The sequence below is a fragment of the Peromyscus californicus genome, unplaced genomic scaffold, assembly GCF_007827085.1.
Source record: "Peromyscus californicus insignis strain IS unplaced genomic scaffold, ASM782708v3 Scaffold_20__1_contigs__length_68692818, whole genome shotgun sequence".
Taxonomy (NCBI): Eukaryota; Metazoa; Chordata; class Mammalia; order Rodentia; family Cricetidae; genus Peromyscus; species Peromyscus californicus.
Window position 1 is genome coordinate 19,894,228 of NW_026294503.1, and position 22,431 is coordinate 19,916,658.

Genomic DNA, 22,431 nt, shown 5'->3' on the forward strand with positions numbered 1-22,431 from the left:
TTGGGGAAAGGAATTATACTATATAATTGCATGAAAATGGCCTTGTGTAATCCTGCATTAGAAAAGAAAATGTCAGTCCCAAAAGAGGGCAGTGAAGCATGCAAAGAAAGCAAAAAGCTTGCTTTGGACTTCCGCCTTAGCTATGCTTTTTACCAAGGTTTGTTTACTTTTGGGCAGGTCAGATTCCCTGTCGTCACTGTCCCTTATATATATATTGAGACGAGCAAAAAATAAGGGCCAAGGTAAATAAATATGAAGAATTGATGTGATAGCTTATGCATGATCTGCATATAGTAAACATTTAAAACTCATTAGCTTTATCAAAAATAACATTCAGTATCTGTTGGGTAGTTTTGCTTTCTAGAAACAATGTCTACTATTAAGATACCAAGAATGACCATTATTTCACCAAATGTGGATAAATCTGAGGATTGTAGAAGACTTTGTACCACTGTTGTGTGTTGTATAAAGCACACCCCCACTCCCATTTCTCATGAATTGAGCGGAAGTATAGTGTCAGGATGACTTTCCAGCCTCATTCCGTACTTCCCAAAACATAACTGGGAGTGTTCTGACCCAGCTGAGTTTATAGCAGGAACAGTTAATCAAATGTGGTCACCACATTGAGATCCTGGCTGCTCACGGACGAACACAGAAGAACAAAGGCTTTCTTTCAGTAGAGACAATCTCTCAAAGGCATCAGAAGTTTAGCATGAAAGCAAGGGCAAACATTGATTATGTTGCTTGCAAATGTCAGAGAGCCATGGGGCCATTGTCAATGGCAAGAGGGGCAGCCAGAACTTCAGAGAAGATGGCCCTGGCTTCAGATGATGAGCTGTTTCAAGAGTGTCTGTCATGGTTTCTGAACAGTGAGTAAAAACTGACATTTACTATGCACACATTATGCAATTTTTTAGGAAAAAGTCTTATGTGTTTTTTTGTCTTTTTGTCAGCATCCAGAAGGGGTAGATCAAGATAGGTGGGGCAAAATCTTAGTTTTTCCTGTGTAAAAGTGTACACGTAAGTGAATGTAAGCAAACTGTGTGTCAGCAAAATTATTTCGGAAAAGGTATTAAAATGATGAGGCATGTTGTAAATGCACACTTGGTTGAATTATGTGACAAGGCTAATGGCTAAGCATATTTAGCTCTGTTAATTCCTACCATATTCTTATTGGTTGAGCAGAGTTACTCATCTCTATTTCAAAAGTTAGGAAATGGGAGCACAGAGTGCTTAAATAATTTCCCTGAAGTAACAGTATTAGGTGTTCAAGTCAGGATTTAAAATCCAGGCACATTAAAAGTTATTTTTATTCTTTTTCCTTCTTGTTTATTTTTAAAAATGTGTTCTTTAAAATAGTTCAAACACTTATATTTCAAATGCAAAATGACACCTGAAGCATGCATCCTCTCTCCGTGACCACCTTCCCTGCCTCCTGGGTGTAACTTACATTAGTTTCATCTACATTATTCAGTGTTTCCTATATAAATAAAGAATGTACAGAGAGAGAATATTTCTCCCTTTTTGGCAAATGTACAGTATGCATATGGTTCTGCATCTTGCTTTTTTATTTTTCATGGCTTCCCAAGGGTCCTTCTTCATTCCTTATCTACAGGTTCAGAGACCTCTAGTAACTATGTGTGCCATGATTTACTTAGCTGCTTCTCTAAAGGGAGTCACCTATGTTCTTCCAAAAACATACATTTTTTTTTAGAAGGGACTCTAAAAACAAAATAGAAACATCCAAAAAAATCCAATCACTGAAAAGATAAAATCCTTTCCTCAAAAATGGAGTAATTTGGGAGCTGAGAAAATGGCTCACGGGGTAAGTACTTGCTGCGCAAGGACTCAAAACCAGGTAGGTTCTCAGGATCCACACAAAAAGCCAGGGGTGGTGATGCACGTCTGTCACTCCAGCACTCTGTGTGTGTGTGTGTGTGTGTGTGTGTGTGTGTGTGTGTGTGTGTGTGTGTGTGTGTGTGTTTGGGTGTTAGAATTGGTATGTGGATAAGTATTGTTTAAATCTGGCTTTGTCATGGAGTGGGAGATCCCAGCTGAATCAACAACAGAGAGGGAGAACAAGGAATAGGAGATCATGGTAAATGAAGACCACATGAGAATAGGAAGAAGCAAAGTGCTAGAGAGGCCCACAGAAATCCACAAAGATACCCCCACAACAGACTGCTGGCAATGGTCGAGATACAGCCTGAACTGACCTACTCTGGTGATGGGATGACCAAACACCCTAATTGTCGTGCTAGAAACCTCATCCAACTACTGAGGGATCTGGATGCAGAGATCCATGGCTAGGCCCTGGGTGGATCACTGGGAGTCCAATTAGTGAGAATGAGGAGGGTTTATATGAGCGAGAATTGTTGAGACCAAGGTTGAATAAAGCACAGGGACAAATAGCCAAACGAATGGAAACACATGAACTATGAACCAATGGCTGAGGGGTCACCAACTGGATCAGGCCCTCTGAATGGATGAGACAGTTGATTGGCTTGATCTGTTTGGGAGGCATCCAGGCAGTGGGACCGGGTCCTGTGCTCATTGCATGAGTTGGCTGTTTGAAACCTGGGGCCTATGCAGGGTCGCTTGGCTCGGCCTGGGAGGAGGGGACTGGACCTACTAGGACTGAGTCTACCAGGTTGATCTCAGACTGAGGGGAAGGCTTTGCCCTGGAGGAGGTGGGGATGGGGGGCAGGAGGGGGGGAAGGTGAGGGGGGCGGGAGTGGGGAGAACAAGGGAATCCATGGCTGATATGTAGAACTGAATTGTATTGCAAAATAAAAATAAAAATAAAAATCTTAAAAAAAAAAGAATTGGTATGTGGAGACAGGCAGATCTTCGTAGCTCCCTGACCACCCAATCTAGAGAAGTGGGTGGGCTCCATTGTCAATTGTACAAACTAAGGTAGGTGGAGAGTGATAGAAAACATCCTATGTCAACCTTTTGTCTCCACTTGTGCATGTGCACACATGCACGCACACACACACACACAGACACACATGGACTACATCAAAGGCGATAACCACCTTTAAAAATGGTTAGTTTTGTTTAAAAATAACAGAGTTAAATGCCAATGTAATAGATTAGATATTTTGTCCTCCAAACACTCTCATTCATTGAAGTTGTAATCCTTAAGTTATGGTTTAAGGAGATGGGACCTCTGATAGAGGATTGGGCCTTGAGGGTAGGATTTTCATGAATGGGATAAGTACCTTTGATAGGGACCTCAGAGTAATTATGTCTTGTTTCTGATATATGAATCACAGTGGAAGGGCTCAGTTAGAATGGCCCATAAAACCGCTTTGACTAGTCCTTGAATCCTCTAACACTTTGACCCCAGATTTCCCAGTATTCAGAAGGATGAGAATTAATTTCTATTGCTTTTTGCTGTCCTGGTTAATATTGATTATGAAGTTGACAGAATCTAGGATCATGCAGGATACAAATTTCTGGGTATGTCACAGAGGTTGGAAGACCTACTCTAAATGTGGATGGTACCATTGTGTGGGCTGGGGTCCAGGAGTGAATAAGAAGGAGAAAGGGAACTGAGCACTGGCACTCATCTCTCTCTGCTTTCTGAATGTAGGAATAATGTGGCCAGCTGCCCCATCCTCCTGCTGCCATGCTCTCCCTTCTATGTATACCCTACCAGGTGTAACAAGTACACCCTCAAGCTGTGAGCTAAAATAAACCCATCCCCCGTAAGTTGCTTTCACCAGACATTTAGTCACAGAAATAAGAATAGTAACTACAATATAACAACCTAAATAGTTCGTGGTATTTACTCGAGGAGCTTGAATGGATTATGCCATCAACACCAACAAAAACATGGTTTGCACCAGAGTAATAATTTTATGTGTCCCAGCACCATATCACTTTTCTATAAACTGAAAGTATGACCCACTCTCCTGAAGACACAGGCCCAGAGACTTTCAAAAAGATAGAAAAAACATCGCAGAACACTTGTACTTATTTGGCACATTGTTGCTATAGCTTAGTATGGGTTTGAAGAATCAAATATTCAATATTGAATCACCCCTGTAGTGAACTGTCATATGATATACATGTTAAACCAGCCAGCTCCCTTGAGTAGATAGAACATTGATTCTTATTAGAGCAAACCTAGACCCCCAATAATTTAAAGCTTCACCAGATCTCTTTATATCTTCAAATATCAATGTTCAAAACATCTTGTCAATTTTGTTTCCCTTTCTATAAAAAGGAAATTATCACTTCAATAACACTGTAGATTTTTTTTAAAGGATGCCTGACATAAAGGGATTTTGAACACTAACATGTGAAGGACAAGCACTAAGAGAGGCAATAAAAATTCAGAGAAAAATACTCATGAGCTAAAGAGAACATTAGTTTCTCCCAAAGGGAGTGGGATGAAAGAATACAGAATGTACAGCTTTTCAATGAGGGTGGAGTGGGGGATGACAACAACGAAATCAGAAAGATTGAGCTTAGGACTTTCCCAGAACACAGACAGGCATTTAGCTTAGTAGGCTTAAAAAATATCTGAAGAAGCCGGGCGGTGGTGGCGCACGCCTTTAATCCCAGCACTCGGGAGGCAGAGCCAGGCGGATCTCTGTAAGTTCGAGGCCAACCTGGGCTACCAAGTGAATTCCAGGAAAGGCGCAAAGCTACACAGAGAAACCCTGTCTCGAAAAACCAAAAAAAAAAAAAAAAAAAAAAAAAATCTGAAGAAGACTTCTGGGCAATGAATACTGAAGATGATTTTGTGAGGCACAGCCTAGGCAGGGGGAAAAGAGTAGAGGATGATATCAAAGGCATGCTCCATGAAGATAAGTCTCTTCCTTGTTATCAACGGAGGAGGAAAAGAAAGCTCCTAGAAGGTCCAGACACCAAAAAGAACGTAGAAAGAAGAATGCTGTAGAAGCTACTAGTTAATATCCTCTGATTAAACAACAGTAAAACTTTATAGTGGATTCAGAAAACATGGACAAGTATAATGAATACAAGTGAGATAATCCACAAGTGTATTTCCCAGAGCAAACCATCATGAAAATATGGCATAATCATCTATATTATTTTACATATTTTTACATATTGTTCATATGTTAAAATATGAGTTCTATATTTTGAAAAATTGAGCCATGCTATTAATCAAATTTTCCATATGCCCTCACCCCCATTTCTCAAATCTTTTTCTGACATTATGTAAAAGGGAATTTTGATGCCTGGATTACGTAAAGTTTAAGTAGAATTATTTGCTTCTTTTTTTTTTCCATTTTAGAAATAGTGCTGTGATGACATTTCTTGTCATAAGTCTTATTATCTCTATTTACTTCTTAAAAGAAACTTAAAAGTGTATCAACATGTCACATTCAAATTAGTCTACTCATTCCTATGACTCACCACCAGGAGTCTCGAGGGACAAACTTCGAACAAGCATATTAAAGAGCCGACACCATTTTTACGTCACTCTCTGTCTATATTTGTCCTTCTGCAGCACACATCTTTCAGGCGCTGCATTATTTCCTCTAGACTAGTGGTTTTCAACCTTCCTAATGCTTCAACCCTTTAATAAAGTTCCTCATGCTGTGGTGGTCCCCAACCATAAAATGATTTCATGGCTACTTCATAACTATAATTCTGCTATTGTTATGAACCATAATGTAAATATTCAATATGCAGGATATCTGATATACAACCCCAAAGCGTTCATGACCCACAGGTTGAGAACCACAGCTCGAGACAAATGGACTATTCCTGGGCTAATCTAAATGCAATAATATAAAACTTGGCTGACCCCAGATTTCTCCAGTATGCTTACAATTACAATTACTGTATCCTGAATATTGAAAACTACCCAATGCTCTCAAAAAACACTTATTTTATCATCCTTTCATTTAAAATGATGCATGATGGGCAACAAAAGAAGAAAAAGTACAGTCGATGGAAGCTTATATCTTTCAAATAGTATGTAAATGCATAGGTTACATATAGTGGAACTTAGAATTTTCTTCAAATTTTAGATTTTCTTGACACTTCAAAGTTATAGGGATTTTATGTGCTCTCAATATATTGAGGTTCTTCATGACACTATTGAGTTACACAGCCTTAATAGTCCAAATTTAAATTCTCTAGTTTATATTTTAAATCATTCTATTCTCAATAGTTAAATAGAGTTTTCAAAATCTCTAAAGCCTATGCATGCATTAATTCAGTTAAATAAAGGTACATTTAAAAGATTTCCCTTCTATTGGCCAATGAAAAGCAAAGTAAAACAAAATATATCAAAACCTCATCTCTAGCACAGGCCATATTAACTTTAGAATTACTCAAATTCTAAGGCCTCCTCAGAATTATTGTTCAGATGAGGGCAGCCAGGACTGTGCTATTCAGTCGTGCAGCCTGAACACCACACACCTCTGGAGGGAGCAATTGGACCCTGATCAATGTACTCTCTGGAGTGGTACAGTAAGCAATCTATGCAGCCCTACACGATAACCTTGAAGTTGGTGCCCGTAATTCCACTTGTGCAACCCATTACTTATTTATGCATCTTTCTCTCTGGTGAGCAATGAAAACGAAAAGTTTTAGAGCGAAGTTGTCTTTAGAGCTACCTACTTCTTTCCTTTTAATGAAGAACATCCTGTAAGGAAACAATAACAAATTTTCCTGGCTCCCCTCTGTCACAGACGATCACATTTTCTGGCTTCCCATGTTCCCGGGCAGCCACCCACCAGGAAGCAGCAGCAGGCTACCTTGTGTGAGTAACTGCAGGTTTCTGACTTCTTCCCGCACCTTCAGTTGGAGCACCTGCTGCAGGATGTGCTGTCGCTGGCTCTCCTGGGCGATCCCCATGCGTTCCAGCTTCTTGTCTGTGAGTCTCAGCAGGGCTCGCCCTGCAGGGGTTGAAGAAATGGAGAGAGAGGCAAGTGAGCAATACCCTGGGGGAATGACTTGCAGCTTGGTTTTGGCCAGCCCCGACAAAAAAAAGTTTATAACTAAGTGCAGATGATGTAGAACCGAGGGACCCCCATGGTCTATGCTGATAGGACTGATGATGTGCACAGAGAAAACCCACCTATACAAAAGAGAGCACTGGTTTTTATGTAACAGTGGCAACCCTCAGTAGACCCAATGAGGTAGGTGAAACAGCGAACTTTAACTTGCATATTTGGGTCATCAGTTGCTGGTTTCCATGGAAACAGTGCTCTTCACTGGGTGATGGGTTCTCAGGCTGGCCAGGGTGCCCCCTTTTGACACCCCAGCTGCAGAACTAGATGCTCTCACTACGCATATGGGAACTCCAGCAGCAATTCTGTTTTAGTGAAACACACGTCTAAGGTCTGTTTTTGATCTGAAGACATCCAGCTCTCTGGCTGCAGCTGTGGGAAGCTCTGCTCACCTCAACATTTGCTGAGGATAAAAGACCCACAAAGAGGAGGTTAAGAGAAGACAAGGGAAGGGTGCCATTCAGGAGGGCAAAACCAGGAGCTCTGGTGCTTATGATGCCACATATCTAGGTCTTGGCAACTCAGCATGCCTCCCTTCCAGCTCCATTTTCTCCAACTCCAGATATCTGTATGTTTTTCTTCTACCTTGATTTCTATGAAGTCCCCAAATTATGCCCTACTGTGCATTTACCTTGAAATAAGCATACTTCACTTCCATTGCTTACTCTAAGAGAGCGATCTTGTAAAATGCCCACAGCACCATTTACTCTTTTTTCACAGCCTCAGCTGTCACACCTGCGGATGGATCTGTTATCATTTCTATCATGAGGAAAAGACAGAAGCAGCTGCCTGTGATCAATGGCAAGTCTGTGAGTACAATTTTATATAGACGCTGGAAACTGTTGGAAAGTCCACACCCATGTATTGGGTGTGTGTATGTTCTTTTCCTAAACACCACTCTCCCTTCCCTAATATCCATGTTTAAATCTACATTAGAGTTGCTTCTTAACAAACTGTGACTCCGCTTCTTTTGGAAGAAAGAAATGAAATCTTCTATCACCTTGGAAAAGAAACCAAACAACTAGAAGGTGAAGTTAATGGGCATTTCCATCAAAGAAACAAGAAAGCACATGAATGTAGCTGATGAGTGGGCAGCCTGTGAATAGATACAGGTGGATGGAGAGGAGCAGCTAGCAGAGTCAGTGGTGTTCAGTCTTCATCTTCCCTTCCTGTTAACCCTTGCACAGAACATTCGTCAAGATAAACCAGGATATATGCTGCATATGATGGCTTAAAATGATGCAGCAGAGCTTCCTGGTTTATTTTGAATGGTTTTTCTTTGCTTGATTTTGAGACAGGGTCTTAACAAGTAGCCCATGCTTGCCTTAAAATCCTCCTGCCTTACACTCCCAAGTACAGGAAATTATGGTGGAGAACTGTGTCTGGCTTTATTCTGCATGCTGACTGCAAGTCTTCCTTCCTTGAACTTGGTAACATTGATAATCAAAGCAAAGGTAGAAAAGAGTGCTTATGTATCTCATTCACCAATGGACTGCTTGGCCTACAGCCATTTATTAGCCAGGAACAATGTCATGGCTCTTCCCACTTAGAAAAAAAAGCCAGCTGTATATTGTGATGTGCAATGATTCTCTCCAGTCCTCTGCCCAGAAGTGAGGTGGGTAGGGTAGGGTAGGGAGGAATATTGAATGAGAATATTGATGGCATGACCATGGAATATGGTCTGGGAGGAAAGTGTGTGTGTGTGTGTGTGTGTGTGTGTGTGTGTGTGTGTGTGTGCGCGTGCGTGCGTGCGTGTGTGTGTGTGTGTGTGTGTGTGTGTGTGTGTGTGTGTGTGTGTATGTGTTGAGAGTGATCTACAGCTTCTGTGGCATTCTGATGAAAGAAGTCCCATAGATAGAGCTCAGGCTTGGTTCCACCAGATGATCATGGTAACCATGAAAAGGGAACAAGAGGACAAAAGCAGACACATTCCCTTGCCATTGCCTTCTACAGCAAGATAAAGTAACAGCACTGGAGGATGTTCTAATCTAATTTGTTACCTTACATGGCCAAAGAGGCTTTGTAAAGGTGAGTGAAGTATAAGGAACCCAAGATGGGAGAATATCATATATCACCCAGGCAGCCCATCAAGTATCCTTTGTAGTGATACAAAGGAACAGAGAACTTGAGAGAGAGAGAGAGAGAGAGAGAGAGAGAGAGAGAGAGAGAGAGAGAGAGAGAGAGAGAGAGAGAGAGAGAGAGAGAGAGAGAGAAATGGTGTGGAAATGCAAACAGGAGTTAGAGTGGCCAGGAGCTATGGAGTCCCTACAGATTCCAGAGGCTAAGATTTCAAACTTGCTTCTCTCCCACTTTCATACTCCAAAAGTCTCAAACATCTCACTTTGAGTCCCATGACACCCATTTTTGAACTTCTGAATTTCACAAATGTAGGAATATAAACATGGATAATTTTAAGCCTCCAAGTTTGTTACAGCAGCAGCAGTTATCCTCATGAATGGAATTGACAGCATTTTAAGAACTCAAATAGGCAAGTTCAAGCCTGAAAAAATCCCAACATGCAGGAGGGAGGTGGGCAAAGTCTCACCCCCAGATGAGAAGATACTAGCAATTGATCGCTTGTGGGAAAAGAAGAGTCAGTTTTCTTTAAGGGTGTGTCCCAAGCCTGGTAGGTTAACCATGCTTCAGGGGATGATCCCACCCACACCCAACAGTATTTGGGCAACACAGATTTAATTCAATTTATTTAAGGACATGAAGTTGGATTGGCAAGTACATGGGAATGGGTCTGGAGGAGCTAAGGGAGGGAGGATGTATATGATCAAAATACATGTTTATGAATAAAGTACAATGGTATGGAGTTATTCTCAAAGAATAACACTAATAATTTTTTTAAAAAAATAACTCAAACAGAGAGCTCTTTCCTTTTCCAATTTCTGTGTGGGGGCCATCATGAAAAGTAGAGAACAGATGGTAGTTAAGGAACAGTAACCTTGAGTCCTGGGTCTGTCTGGGGAGGAGACACTAGAACGTGGGAGAAAGACAGGGAAGAAAAGTGTCAAGGAAGTCAGAGGAATGGACAATGTCACTACAGTAGGGTGGAGAAAATAGGACAAAGGTGGGAAGCAGCATCTGAGAAGAGGCCGGGACAGAGTTCAGGAGGGCCTGGCAGGCTCTGGGAGGCCTGGATATGAAGTGTGAAGAGTTCTGAGCAAAGACAACTTGGGCATTATGCCAGGCCTTCACTAGATCTTCACTGGTTCTTATGAGGAGAATAGATTGGAGGTTGGGACATGGAGAAAAGTCAAAACAGGAAGTGATGGTGCCACAAAGCCCAGTCAAGGGGCAGGAGCAGTAAGGCTCCTGGCTCTATTTTTATGACTTTACAATTCCTAGAAGCAGCGTGGAGGAAAGGAGGTCCTCAGTTCCCATTCAGGTTTCCAAGCTTATCCACAATGGCTGGTGGCCCCTTTTATGAGCAGGAAACTGAATCACTGCTCTAGGAAAGGATGTGATAGAGGAAGGAAATCTGGTCTGTTCCTGCTAGTCTATCTCCAGCAAACATCTGGAATCTTCAGAAGTAATGAAATAGGTAGAACTAAAAAAGTAGGTGATTAAAACATCCCTTATTCTCATTCCTTCATTCCTTCAATGTCCTCCTCAAACCCCGAAAGCACTGAGCTAGCAGGTAGCATTGGTAGATCACAATAGGAGTCACAGAACTAAGAGGTTATCGCAGTGACCCAACCTCTGTTAAAAATATTCACAGGACCCCTTGATAATGGCCAGGGAAGACTCCGTGAAGATGTTCACACAGCAGAAACTTGGGTGTGGTGTTCTGGTAGCAACCTTGAAAAATTCAAGTGTTGGTGCATCTGAAGCTTCAGTCTGTCCAAAAAGGCATTATTGTCTATGTCCCTTGAGCACACCAATTCCATAAACATAGGCATGGTGGTGAACTTCATAAGCCAACTTGACTGGGCCATGAGATATCCAGATACTTAGTTACTTATTAGCCTGAGTGTTTCCAGATGATATCAATAATTACTTATTTTTAAATTTCATATATGTGGGCTGTATTTAAACTATTCCTCCTCTTCCCTCCAGCCCCTTCTGTGTACCACTCCCACCTACCCATTCCCTCTCAAATTCATAGCCTGTTAAAAATTATTATTGCTATACATATATATACATACACACAAATAAATACATAATACAGCTTGCTGTGTCCATTTAGTGTGTAGCTCATATGTACATGTTTTAGGACTTACCACTTGGTATTGGATAACCAGTCAGGGGACTCATCCCTGGGGAGGACTGACCCTTCCTCTCTCAGCAATCCTCAGTTGCCTGTATCCCTTCATCGAGGGGTAGGGCCTTGGGAGATTTCACCAAGCAGAACTGGGATGTCAATTGACATTCATATTTTGTTTAAGCAACTACACTTTTGAGAGCTCATGGGCATCTTTTTCGTCATGTAGAGATGACAGTCTTGTAGCAGATGTTCTGGCCCTCTGGCTCTTATATTCTTTCCACCCCTCTTATATGATGTCCCTGAGCCTTAGGTCATTGATCCTAGAGAAAAACCTATTACTGCCACTTTCCCAAACCAGTATTTAACTGCAATCTTAACACTTACCCTTATTCCCACAGGTAAGTATAGAGCATCAAAGAAACATCCTTTGCAGCAGGTGGGGGACTATTACAGAAAGCTACAACTGGTCAAAATGCAGAGAAACACTGATTGTGAGGTGCTCAGAATTCTTACATCTACAACACAACCCCTACAACTAAGGCTCAGAGACTGATAATTAAAGTGATAGAATAGATAAGGCAGATTGCATCCTATAACATATAGCATCTCTTGCCTCTGGGCTCAAATGAGGACATCAGGTTTACAGATTTTAAATTTGGCAATTTCTATAACTCCACGAACCAATTTATTTTATCTGTCTATCAACCTGTGTATTCTCTCTCTCTCTCTCATATATATATATATATATATATATATATATATATGTATGTGTGTGTGTGTGTATATATATATATATATATATATATATATATATATATATATATATATCCCCACTAGTTCTGTTTCTCTGGAGAATTGCAATACTGTATAAAATTTCCCTGTCAGATTCCCTATGCTGGCACATAATAGTACTTACAAATACATATTAAATACGTATTTTTAAGCACTGCTTAAGTAATGCTAAGATTATTTTCTTTACCCACATATTAATGACTTCCCGTTTCCAGGTCTTTAAATTACTGTCGTGTCTGATGTAAGGGACTTGATTGGCAACAGTCAAATAAAACAAACGTGAGAGCCTGGCCATGGCAGGAGCTGGCAGCTGCATTGGTTGGTGATGAGCACATGAACACCTGCTGTCAGAAAGAATGGAGACCTTGAGGCTGAGTACCTGACCTTCCCAGGGGTTGAAGGCAGATGAGGGCTTTGTTCTGGGTTTAGACAGACACCACAAACCACCAGCAGCTCAGGTGAGCAGCGGGGCAGAAAGAGCATGTGGAGTAGAGGAACAAGTTAATAGTTTTCTCTGTTGCTATACCAAATTACCATGAGGATGGGCACTTAACACAACCGAAATGTATTCCACAGAGATATGGAAACCAGAATCTCAATACCAGTTTCACTGGGCTAAAACCATATGCCCTCCAGAAGCTGACAGGACAAAATCTGGTTTTAAATACTTCATTTAGCTCTGCCAGTGTTCTTTTAGTTGTGGCCATATCACCATAAACTTTACCTTCATTTCATATCACTTTTTGATCATATATATATATTATACACACACACACACACACACACACACACACACACACACACATAATCTCTACTCCTCCTATGATGACACTTGTGGTTAACAGTAATACAATCTGAATAACCCAGGACAATTGGCTCATGTGGAGCTCCTTAGTCACATCTGCAAAGACTCCTTTGCTTAGAGGATAAGGACAAGCGTCAAGCATTAGGCACCACTGTCTTTGCAGGTCTTTACTCAGTCAGTGGAAGAGAGAGAGAGGAGGGATTTTATGAGCAAGGCAGGGGGTCAAGATCATGATGGGGAAATCTACAGAGACAACTGAACCAAGCTCATAGGAACTTATGAACTTTAGACCAACAGCTATGGAACCTGCATGGGACCTGACTAGACCCTCTACATACTGGAGACAGTTGTGTAGCTTGGTCTGTTTGAGGGGCCCCTGGCAGTGTGATCAGTATCTATCCCTAGTGTATGAGCTAGCTTTCTGGATCCCATTACCTATGGTCGGAAACCTTGCTCACCCTTGAGGCAGCGGGGAGGGGCTGGGTACTGCCTCAACTGAATGTGCCAGGCTTTGCTGTCCCTCCATGGGAGAACTTACCCTTTTGGAGGAGAGGATGAGGGGTGGATGGGGGGGGTTATGTTGGAGTGGGGGGAGTAGGAGGAGGGATGAGAAGGGGAATCTGTGATTGATATGTAAAATGAGTAAAAATGTTTTTTAAAATAAAAAAGCATGAGGTTATGAGCTAATAGATATGGATTAATATTCAGTAAGGCATGATCTGAGTTTCCTCATTTTCAAAATGTGGATGAAAACGACACTATTTCATAGACTGTAACAACAGAATAGAATGAAACATGTGCACATCCTCTTTAACCTGGAACCACTGGCATGATGCAAATTTGGAGTTGCAGATGTTTTGCTGGCTGCTACCTCTTCACACTCACAGGACTCCTGTTCCTTCTCCTGTGACAGTGATAACAATAGCAAACATTTACTATGTGTTAAACACCGTCCTAAGAGCTTTACATAGATTATCTCATTTTTAAATGATTCTGTGAAAGTACCATGTTTATCCACGGCTGATTAAGAGCTATAAAACACCTAAAAGCTCTATGTCTTATTAAGAAGCTGCAGATTTGGGAGAGGCCATGCTGCTCAGCATCTGCTAACTGACTTCTGGAGAGTTCTTCAAACGAACCTCACATCCTCCTTGTGGTGGACTGAATGAGAATGTCCCCCCACTCCCTCCCACTCCCCCATCCCTGGTCAGATTCTGGATTTGGTTACTCGGTTCCCAGTTGGTGGCACCATTTGGGGTTTAGGAGGTGTGGTCTTGCTGGAAGAAATACATCACTGGAGGTGGGCTTTGAGGTTTCTCATCCAAGCACCATTTCCAGTTTGCTGTCTCTGCTTCGAGCTTGGGGCGAGGGATGTGAAATTCTCTGTTGTTCCTGCCACTATTTCTGCCTTCTGCCACTCTTCCCTGACATGATGGTTATGATGGACTCTTTTCCATCTGGAATGATAAGCCCCAAACAAACTCTTCTTTAATAAGTTGCTTTCGTTACAAGAATAGAAAAGTAACTAATACACTCACCAAGCCCATTTCTGCACGGGGACTCAGGTCAGTGAGTTGGAGGGTCTGGGAATGGTCACCGTCTCTGATGGCTTAAGGAAAAAGGGCACCATGAACACAACACCACCATGCAGCAGAGAGTGACAGAGGATGGGGGAGGGTGGCTGTGACAGCTGCTGTTCAACAGATTCATCTAGTCATTTATCACAGACTACGAGCACATCATGGATTGAACTTGCTCCTCTACAAAGAACTAGGAAGACAGCGAAAAAGATAAGTTTCACATCAGTGACAAAGCACTGTTTGTGTGTGTGTGTGTGTGTGTGTGTGTGTGTGTGTGTGTGTGTGTGTGTGATCTCATGCACATGGCACCTTGTGGTATTTCAGGGGATTTCAAGCAAAGGACAGAAGTATTGAGGTGAATAGGAGGGAGAAGGGAATACAAGGCATAGGAAACAAGTTCTGGGAGACAGAAAGGTATATTTAGGAGCTCTGAGAAGCTCTTCATTGAAGCTTCTCAGAGTATGAAGATGATAAGAAGGAAGGAGGGAGGGAGGGAGACAGGCAGGCAGGCAGATGTGGGTCTTCCATGCCTCTCATACAACTCTTGGTCTCACTCTTCCCCGTTCCCCCCTCTACAGTCAAAGAGAACACACGGAGTGGAAGAAATGATGCTTGTTCAGTCACAAGCCCCATCAAGATCATTAGCAACTCCATCGTCTTTGTCTCTATGGCTTTCCTGTCCGTCCCTGTAAGAGAACTTCACTTTCATATTTTGGGCGCTGCTCTTTCTCCATTGGGGAATTAAAAAAAGAATTCTCCTGTAGTATTTTTCAGCTCTCAAAAAAATCACTTTTTTGCTTATTGTGTTGATTTTTATTTCCAGTTTCCTTCCGACACCTTGCCACAGTACAAGTTCAGAGAATACAGGGCTTCATTGATGTTTCCAAGTCCCTAACCTGAGTGTGTCTCCATTCTGGCACTAAATAAATGTTTGCTAAATTAATGTTGTGTGGACGTGACTCAGACAGAGCAAATATAAGTTCCTTACTGGAATTGTTATGGTTGCCAAGAGGAAAAGTTCTCTTTCCTTCTTAGGACCTCTCCCAAGGTATAATATAATACTAGATTTGCCGTTAGGGGTCGTCTTTGTTGTCGTATGCAGAGAATTGGCTAGGGAATTAAGCCAACAGTGAGCAAAGCTGAGAAAGCAGGAGAGAAATAGCAGACGGAGAGGAAGCGGGTAGAAGAGAGAGGAAGACAATGTTATTTGATTTTTCCGAACGCCACCTTGCCTGAGGTCAGACACCCTGAGTTTCTCAGTTACAAAAGTCAATATATGACGAGAGGAGGGAGCTGAGCTGGTTGAATGGTGAGTGGCAGGTTCTATTTTACGTGTCACTGTCAGCTAAGCCGCCACGGATTCCCCATTCAATCCACCTGAAGAAATGACATCTTGAATAGGTGAATAAAAACGATAGGGCTCTGATGTTTTATCCAAGTTAGTCATTGGAAAATACTGGCCTTTTAATTGTTTTTCCTCTGAATGCATTTCAAATTCACCTTAAATTTGACCATATACTTCTGTCTGCTTCACGTGCCCAGAGGGTCCTGTCCTCCTTATCCAATTACTCCAGAGGTCACAAATTCAAATGCTTCGATTGTCAGGATAATGTAATTGTGTGAGGAGAACTGCTCCAAGGGACCATTGAAATTAGTTGGGCTGCACGGTTTGATTTTTCTCCTGAAATAGACAATTTTAATCCATTTTTTTTTTTTTTTTGCCCTGTGAAAGGACAGTTAGACTATGGGCCAACTGTAGCTACTGCTTTTGTTTTAAGTTACAAATAACTGAAAACTCACAAGTTTTATGAAATCTCCAGTTTAAAATTTACCTGTGTCTTTCACACTATCATGTATATACCCAAACAAATCATGTATATGGGTCATCTTTGGCTCACAAGTGGACACTTTCAATGTCTTCCCTTTCCCTCATTATGCCACTCATTTCTCAGTGGAAAGGAATTCTGGTGGCGTTGTCTCTAAGGCTTTCAACAGACTGTAGGAATAGGGTCTGGCCTTTGCCATTGCACTCTGTTCAGACCATTCTAAATGAACAGTTCACTGTGTCCAAGAGTAGGTAAGGGTTTTTAGGATTTTATATTGCCTAACAATACACTGCATATTCATCTTCCTAACCCCACAGCCCGATATCCCTGATTATTTTTTTGAGATAGGGTTTCTCTGTGTAGTTTTGGTGACTGTCCTGGATCTCGCTCTCTAGACCAGGCTGGTCTTGAACACACAGAGATCCACCTGGCTCTGCCTCCCAAGTACTGGGATTAAAAGTGTGCGCCACCTCTGCCCAGCTCCCTGATTTCTTAAATGTGACAACAAATCTCCTGGTACCCGCATAAGCAAGGACTCAAAGGCCAGCCAACCCATTACCTCATTTCTTGGCAAGAAGGCAAGACCAATACATCTCCTCTCACTTCTACCTGAGAACATAGCCCACTACCCAGCCTGGTCCTTCACTTGGTAAGACTCAGACTGATTGGCACCTGATTTCATTCCCTCCTTTGGGTTGAGGAAGAGAAGGGTTAGTGGAAATTTGCGCTGTGATTACTGTGAGTAATTTACTGGACTGATGGGACCTGCATATTGAACTTTTTTAACCAGTCTTAGGTAGAGAGCCTGTTTCAGACAGTCCACTTTTCTGGCTGACTATATTCAGGTGCTCATGATGTTAACAGGAGGGAACTGGAGTAATATTAATTCCCATAGTACCTTTCACACTGAGTAGAAACATGGCCGTGTTATTTTTAGCCTCTTGAAAAGTTGAATATTTTTATTTTGCTAATTGCAGTTACCAAATCACCTCCAAACATTATTTTTAAAAATCCCTTAAAACATTTTTTTGGGGGGGTTGTTTTAGTCTCTGAGAAGACTCAGTAATAACTTCTCAGAGCAGTCTAAGTAGTGTGTGTGTGTGTGTGTGTGTGTGTGTGTGTGTGTGTGTGTGTGTGTGTGTGTGTTTCAAGCAAGGAAGTCTCATACCAACCTAATGGAGATTATAGCTGAAGATTCATGGTACAATAAACTGCCTCCAAGGCCTTTCTGCTTTTGATGGGTAAACCATACCTCGAGGTACATTTGCTTTTATTTGTCAACATTCATCTGCATGTGGCAATCTTTGTTGATCAAGTGTCACCAGGTAAACGATGCCTTGCATACTTTGCATGTTTTAAAATTAATCATCAAGAAGCATGTGCGATGCCTATTGACAAGTATTTCCCCTCCTCAACATTCTACTCATAGTCATAGCTACAATGGACAGATACATATAGCTTTTGTCTATTGAAAAGAACAGGTACAGGGCATGCTGGGTTCAACACATGAATTAACTTGAAATAGTACGGATAGCCAAAGTCACATTTAAATCCTGGTTATAAGTTAACTTTGAAAATGGAGAGATTCATTTTACCTTATACTTTTGCTTGTGTATATCCGTATGTGTGCAGATGTACATGTGTGTGCAGGGATTATTCAAATGTATGTATATGCATGTCAATGTTCGAGGGCAGCCTCAGTCCTTCCACAGATGATGTTCATCCTTTTTCAAAATTTCGGAGACACATTCTCGTATTGGCCTGGAACTCATCAACTAGGCTAGACTAGACACTCAGAAAGTACCAGGGATTTGCTTGTCTCTGCATTCCCAGTGCTGGGATTACTAGTATAATGTCCACTTTTTATTATTATTTAAATATGGGTTCTTAGTATTGAACTCAATTCCTCACACTTTCAAGGCAAAGCTTTATCAACTAACTTTATCTGTGAAGTCCGTGGCACCTTTCTGCATACTCAAAATTTCATCAGGATTAGGATTAGTGACTGTTGGTCTAATTTCATATATGCGCAATAGGAGAAATAGAAAGTGTTCTGGCTTTCACGGAGTTTATTCAAGGCCATCAAATCAGTAGTAATGAACAATGAGTGACAAAACCTGGTATCAATGACTATGAAGACCATGAGATCTACTATAAAACCCTAATAAAAAGAGGCCTGGAGGACAGGGCTAATCCCATGCTAGATTACTCAGGTATTAGCTACACAGCCATTGGTCCAACACTTCTCTCCAGGCTTTAGTTTTTTTTTTTTTAACCTGAAAAATGGAATGATAGTCTACCTTCTTCCACCCTGTTGTGCTAGCAAGAAATCACTTCAGTCAGCAGAATATAGTCTTGTTGCTTCCTCCAGGAAGCTTACCTAAGGAAAGGAAAACATTCATCCTAAACTTCAAGGGGAGCTGTATAAGTCACACCCAAACTATGGCAGACATCTGAACGATGGGATCCTGATGGATACTTGGAAACTGTTCACAAGAAGCAAGGCTCAAAGGGAGAAACAAAAATTTATTTTTTTAACGTATAAAATCTTGAAAAGACATCACAATATATAGCACTGTTGACTCTTGGGGCTGGGTACTTCTGTGACTCGAAGTGTGGCTGTCTTGTGTATTTCAGGATGCTCTCTACAAAATCTCTGGCTTTTCGTCTAATGATGTTTTCCCACCTGTGCCGATTAAAAATGCCTCCAAATTCTTGGCAAATAACCGATGGAGGACAAAGTTGGCTGTGGTGAAGAACCACTGATCGAGATGTTTGCTGTTAACCAGCTGCTTCTGAAAATGCCAATCCAGAAGGTTGGCATTTTTTCATAATTCATAATTCAGTCATAGGACTGATGTGGAGAGGAAGGCAAAAACAACATAGAAGTCTGTGTTAGAGACTTTTTAATCTGTTCATACCAATTTCATCCATGGGACTATGCTAGGATAGATTCATCATCTCTGTTTTACAGGGGAGAGAAATGCTGCTGCTGGAGATGTACACAGTTAAAAAAGAAAGTGTACAAACAGCAGGACAGAGATGCCAATTTAGTTCAAGTAAAAACTTCCCTGTTTTTGATCTTGGACATCTCAGTGTACATAACAGAGTATTTCAATTGAGATCTAACTTGAAGGGCCTTGTGAATGGAAGAGTAATGGACATTGACTGAAGTTTAATTATGGCTAGAAGAATGAATTAATTGATTGAACTCCAGCTTTAAAAAGCCGAATCCAAGCTCAAGTTATACCAAAACCTTCACTTTTTTCCAACTTCCTCTTGTATTCAACTTATTTTGGGTTCATTTTCATTATTGTTTATTCATGCTCATTACACTGCGAGCTTCTTATGAATTGTAATGCTCATCTTACTCGCTTGTACTCACAGAGAATAGAGTGTTATTTAGAACAATGCTTTGAAATTCTTTGAGGTTGGAGGACCTTACACTTAACAGTTTGTTCTAGAACGCTGACTCTAGTGTAGTTGTGGTACTGCATTGCTTTCTTTTAATTTCACTTTAGGTGGTATTTTCATTTTTGTGTCTAGTTCTGTTTTTTTGCTGTGTTTGCAGAGATCTGATTTTAGATAGAGGAGCCTTATGGCATTAAGCATGATGCCTACACAGGCTGGCTCTATGAACATGAATAATTGACTAAATGCTGCTGAGTCACAATTTCCACATCCGTAAAATAGAATTGACTTTAATTGCCTTGGGGTTTTTAACGTTAAAGTATAATAAAGTAATATTCTGCTTTATATAATATATTACCTAAAATATAAATTTATAAATTTAAAAGTGTCTATCATAGTACCTGATTCAATATGTTTTTTTCGAATTAAATATTGTATAACAGTATGCCTTATAGAGGTTTTGCTGTTACATTTACTGTTTTATCACTACGAAATTTATTCACATGCCCATCTTCTCTTCTCACCCCTGGGCTTTTGATGAAGTAACTCCAGTGCTCAGTAGTTGCTGAGTAAATGAATGGCTCTGTGAGCAAAGGAAAAGAAATGCCATCCCAAAAAGCAGATAAAGAAAAGTGAAGGGATTGTCCAAAGCTACATGTCAGAGCAAGGACTAGAACCAAGATGCTATGATTAGGGGGGCTATCGCTGCTTAGCTAGGGACTGCTCAGTTAAGAATGAATGTGTCCGCTATTAGGCCAGAGGCTGTGTAAGAGCCCAGAATACAATTCATGTAGTCTATGTCCGTATTTACAGTTTCACAGGGAAAACAATAAGAACACCACTCAGAGGAAGACATTATTTCAAAACAGAAAAGAATATGGTGCTTTTCATAAGACGAATATGAGCAATCCTAAATAAGAATATGGATGGTATGGCAAAAAAATTGAAGGAAGCACCTTTTACCTACCTTCTGATAAACAGATTGTGAAGGTGTTAAGGTGATAGTTTTGGGGAAAAAGAAAATATATGCAAATGTTCTTGGAATACAGCCTTCATATTAAAGCGAGAAATGATAAGTGAGACTGATATATGGAATATGAGAAGGCCTTGTATTTGAGATGAAGGTGGAGAGCTAGCTGAAGGCAAGATCATTCATGGTCTTGGAGGTAGATGAAGGATCTTGTTATTCACTTTACAATAAATAATTGTCCTGGAGAGTCAACATAGAGTTGTTTTTTTTTAAATATGAACTACATGATGACATTTATATTCAAAATTCTTTCTGGCTTCTCACAAGTAATCCCCATGGAGGACGTAAGTAATGACAGAAAGTAAAGAAAACCAGGGGGAAAATAGGAACTTTTGCTGAGATCACTGATCATGGTGGCTTCTACTAGAAGAGGTGCTGATAGGAAGATGAGCATAAAGGAGGGAAGAAATGCATGTAGAACCAGAATGACCAATCAAAGATGAAGGACCTGAATCACGTTGTAAGGGGCTATATCACTTGTGATCTGTTTAGGAAATCTCATTAAAAGCCAAGGCCCATCTGCTGACATGGGAATGACTGAGTGAGCAAGTATGAGAGCAAACAACAGTCATATTGGCTTGGGTGTCTAACATGAACAGCCCTTGTCTGTGACACGGTCAACAGAGAGGTAGAGTGGGCACACTATTTTACAGAATGGAGCTTCAAAGAGAAGGCAGGTCTGAGGTTGTGTTTGGGTGACATCATGGTAAAGTTGACATCTGAATCCACAAGCAAGGAGAAATTAGTGTGAAATGAGAAGAGGTCCTATTATGCCTTGAAGAACACTGATATTGGCTGAATATAGAGATATTCAGGGCCCACTAAGATATTCTTGAGGAGTGACTGGACATATGGAAAGAAACATGAATGAATGACACACTGGGACTATGCTTCAAAAACTGGCCCTTTATTGAATGTTGGGGAATCTAGCAAGGTGAGTCGCCACAGCAAACTCTGCATTTGTAGATTGTATATTAGAGCTTCCTGTGTCCAGATCACATTGTAACAGCTTTTTTTCCCAGGTGAGATTATCTTTTGTTTGGCCCCCTAGGCAGAGGTGAAAGTGTTACGTAGAAATAGACCCTTAAACTTTTGACACCACTATTGTTAATAAAGAAGAACCATCATCATAAACAATAATTTATCAAGTAATTATGATAGACGGTATTGCTGCCAGCAATTTTTCATTCTTTCACGCAGTCTTTGCAGCTATCTTCTGAGTTCGTTCAATTATTATCCTCATCCTTAAAATGAGTAAAATGGGGTCTGACAACTTAAATAATATGATTAAGATCACAAAGACAGCAAGGAATGGTAGGATTTCAAGTGATTAGCTTTCCAGTTCCAAAGCTTACCTTCTCTACTGTCTCAGCTTCTAGCCTTGCTCTGCACTATCAAAGAAAGCCTTTGAAAAGAAGAGGATCCTCTCGCGTCTTTTTATTTCTAGCCCTCATTAGACGACCATCAATTCTATTTAAATACAATTCTAAGAGGTCAAAACTTTCCAGGACCAAGTAGCCCAGTGATATTGGGAGAGATGGTTTGCAGAGATGGAGATGGACTAAAAGGAAACAAAGACACCTTGTAAGCACTAGACATAGTCAATTGATGCTGGTGGTAGTTTAGCAGGGATAGTCACAGGCGCAATCAACAAATGATATATGTCATATGGGTATGCCTCATTGTGCACCAGTTGTACTTCAATAAAGGGAGGGAATAAATAGTTCAGGAAAGAGTGAAGGCCGGGGGAAGGTAGAAGTAGCAAAGCCAGAG

General features: G+C 41.0%; 1 protein-coding gene across 5 annotated transcripts in view; it reads right to left on the reverse strand.

The window, feature by feature from the left end:
* Samd12 (sterile alpha motif domain containing 12) overlaps positions 1 to 22,431 on the reverse strand; it is a 425,431-nt gene that overhangs the window by 184,493 nt on the left and 218,507 nt on the right. For 3 of the 5 annotated variants that reach the window (XM_052747811.1, XM_052747810.1, XM_052747807.1), the window contains exon 4: positions 6,726 to 6,887. In XM_052747811.1, the coding sequence (XP_052603771.1) occupies positions 6,726 to 6,887 (162 nt within the window). The remainder of the gene's footprint in view (positions 1 to 6,725; positions 6,888 to 22,431) is intronic. The other 2 variants (XM_052747808.1, XM_052747809.1) reach the window with 1 other exon arrangement.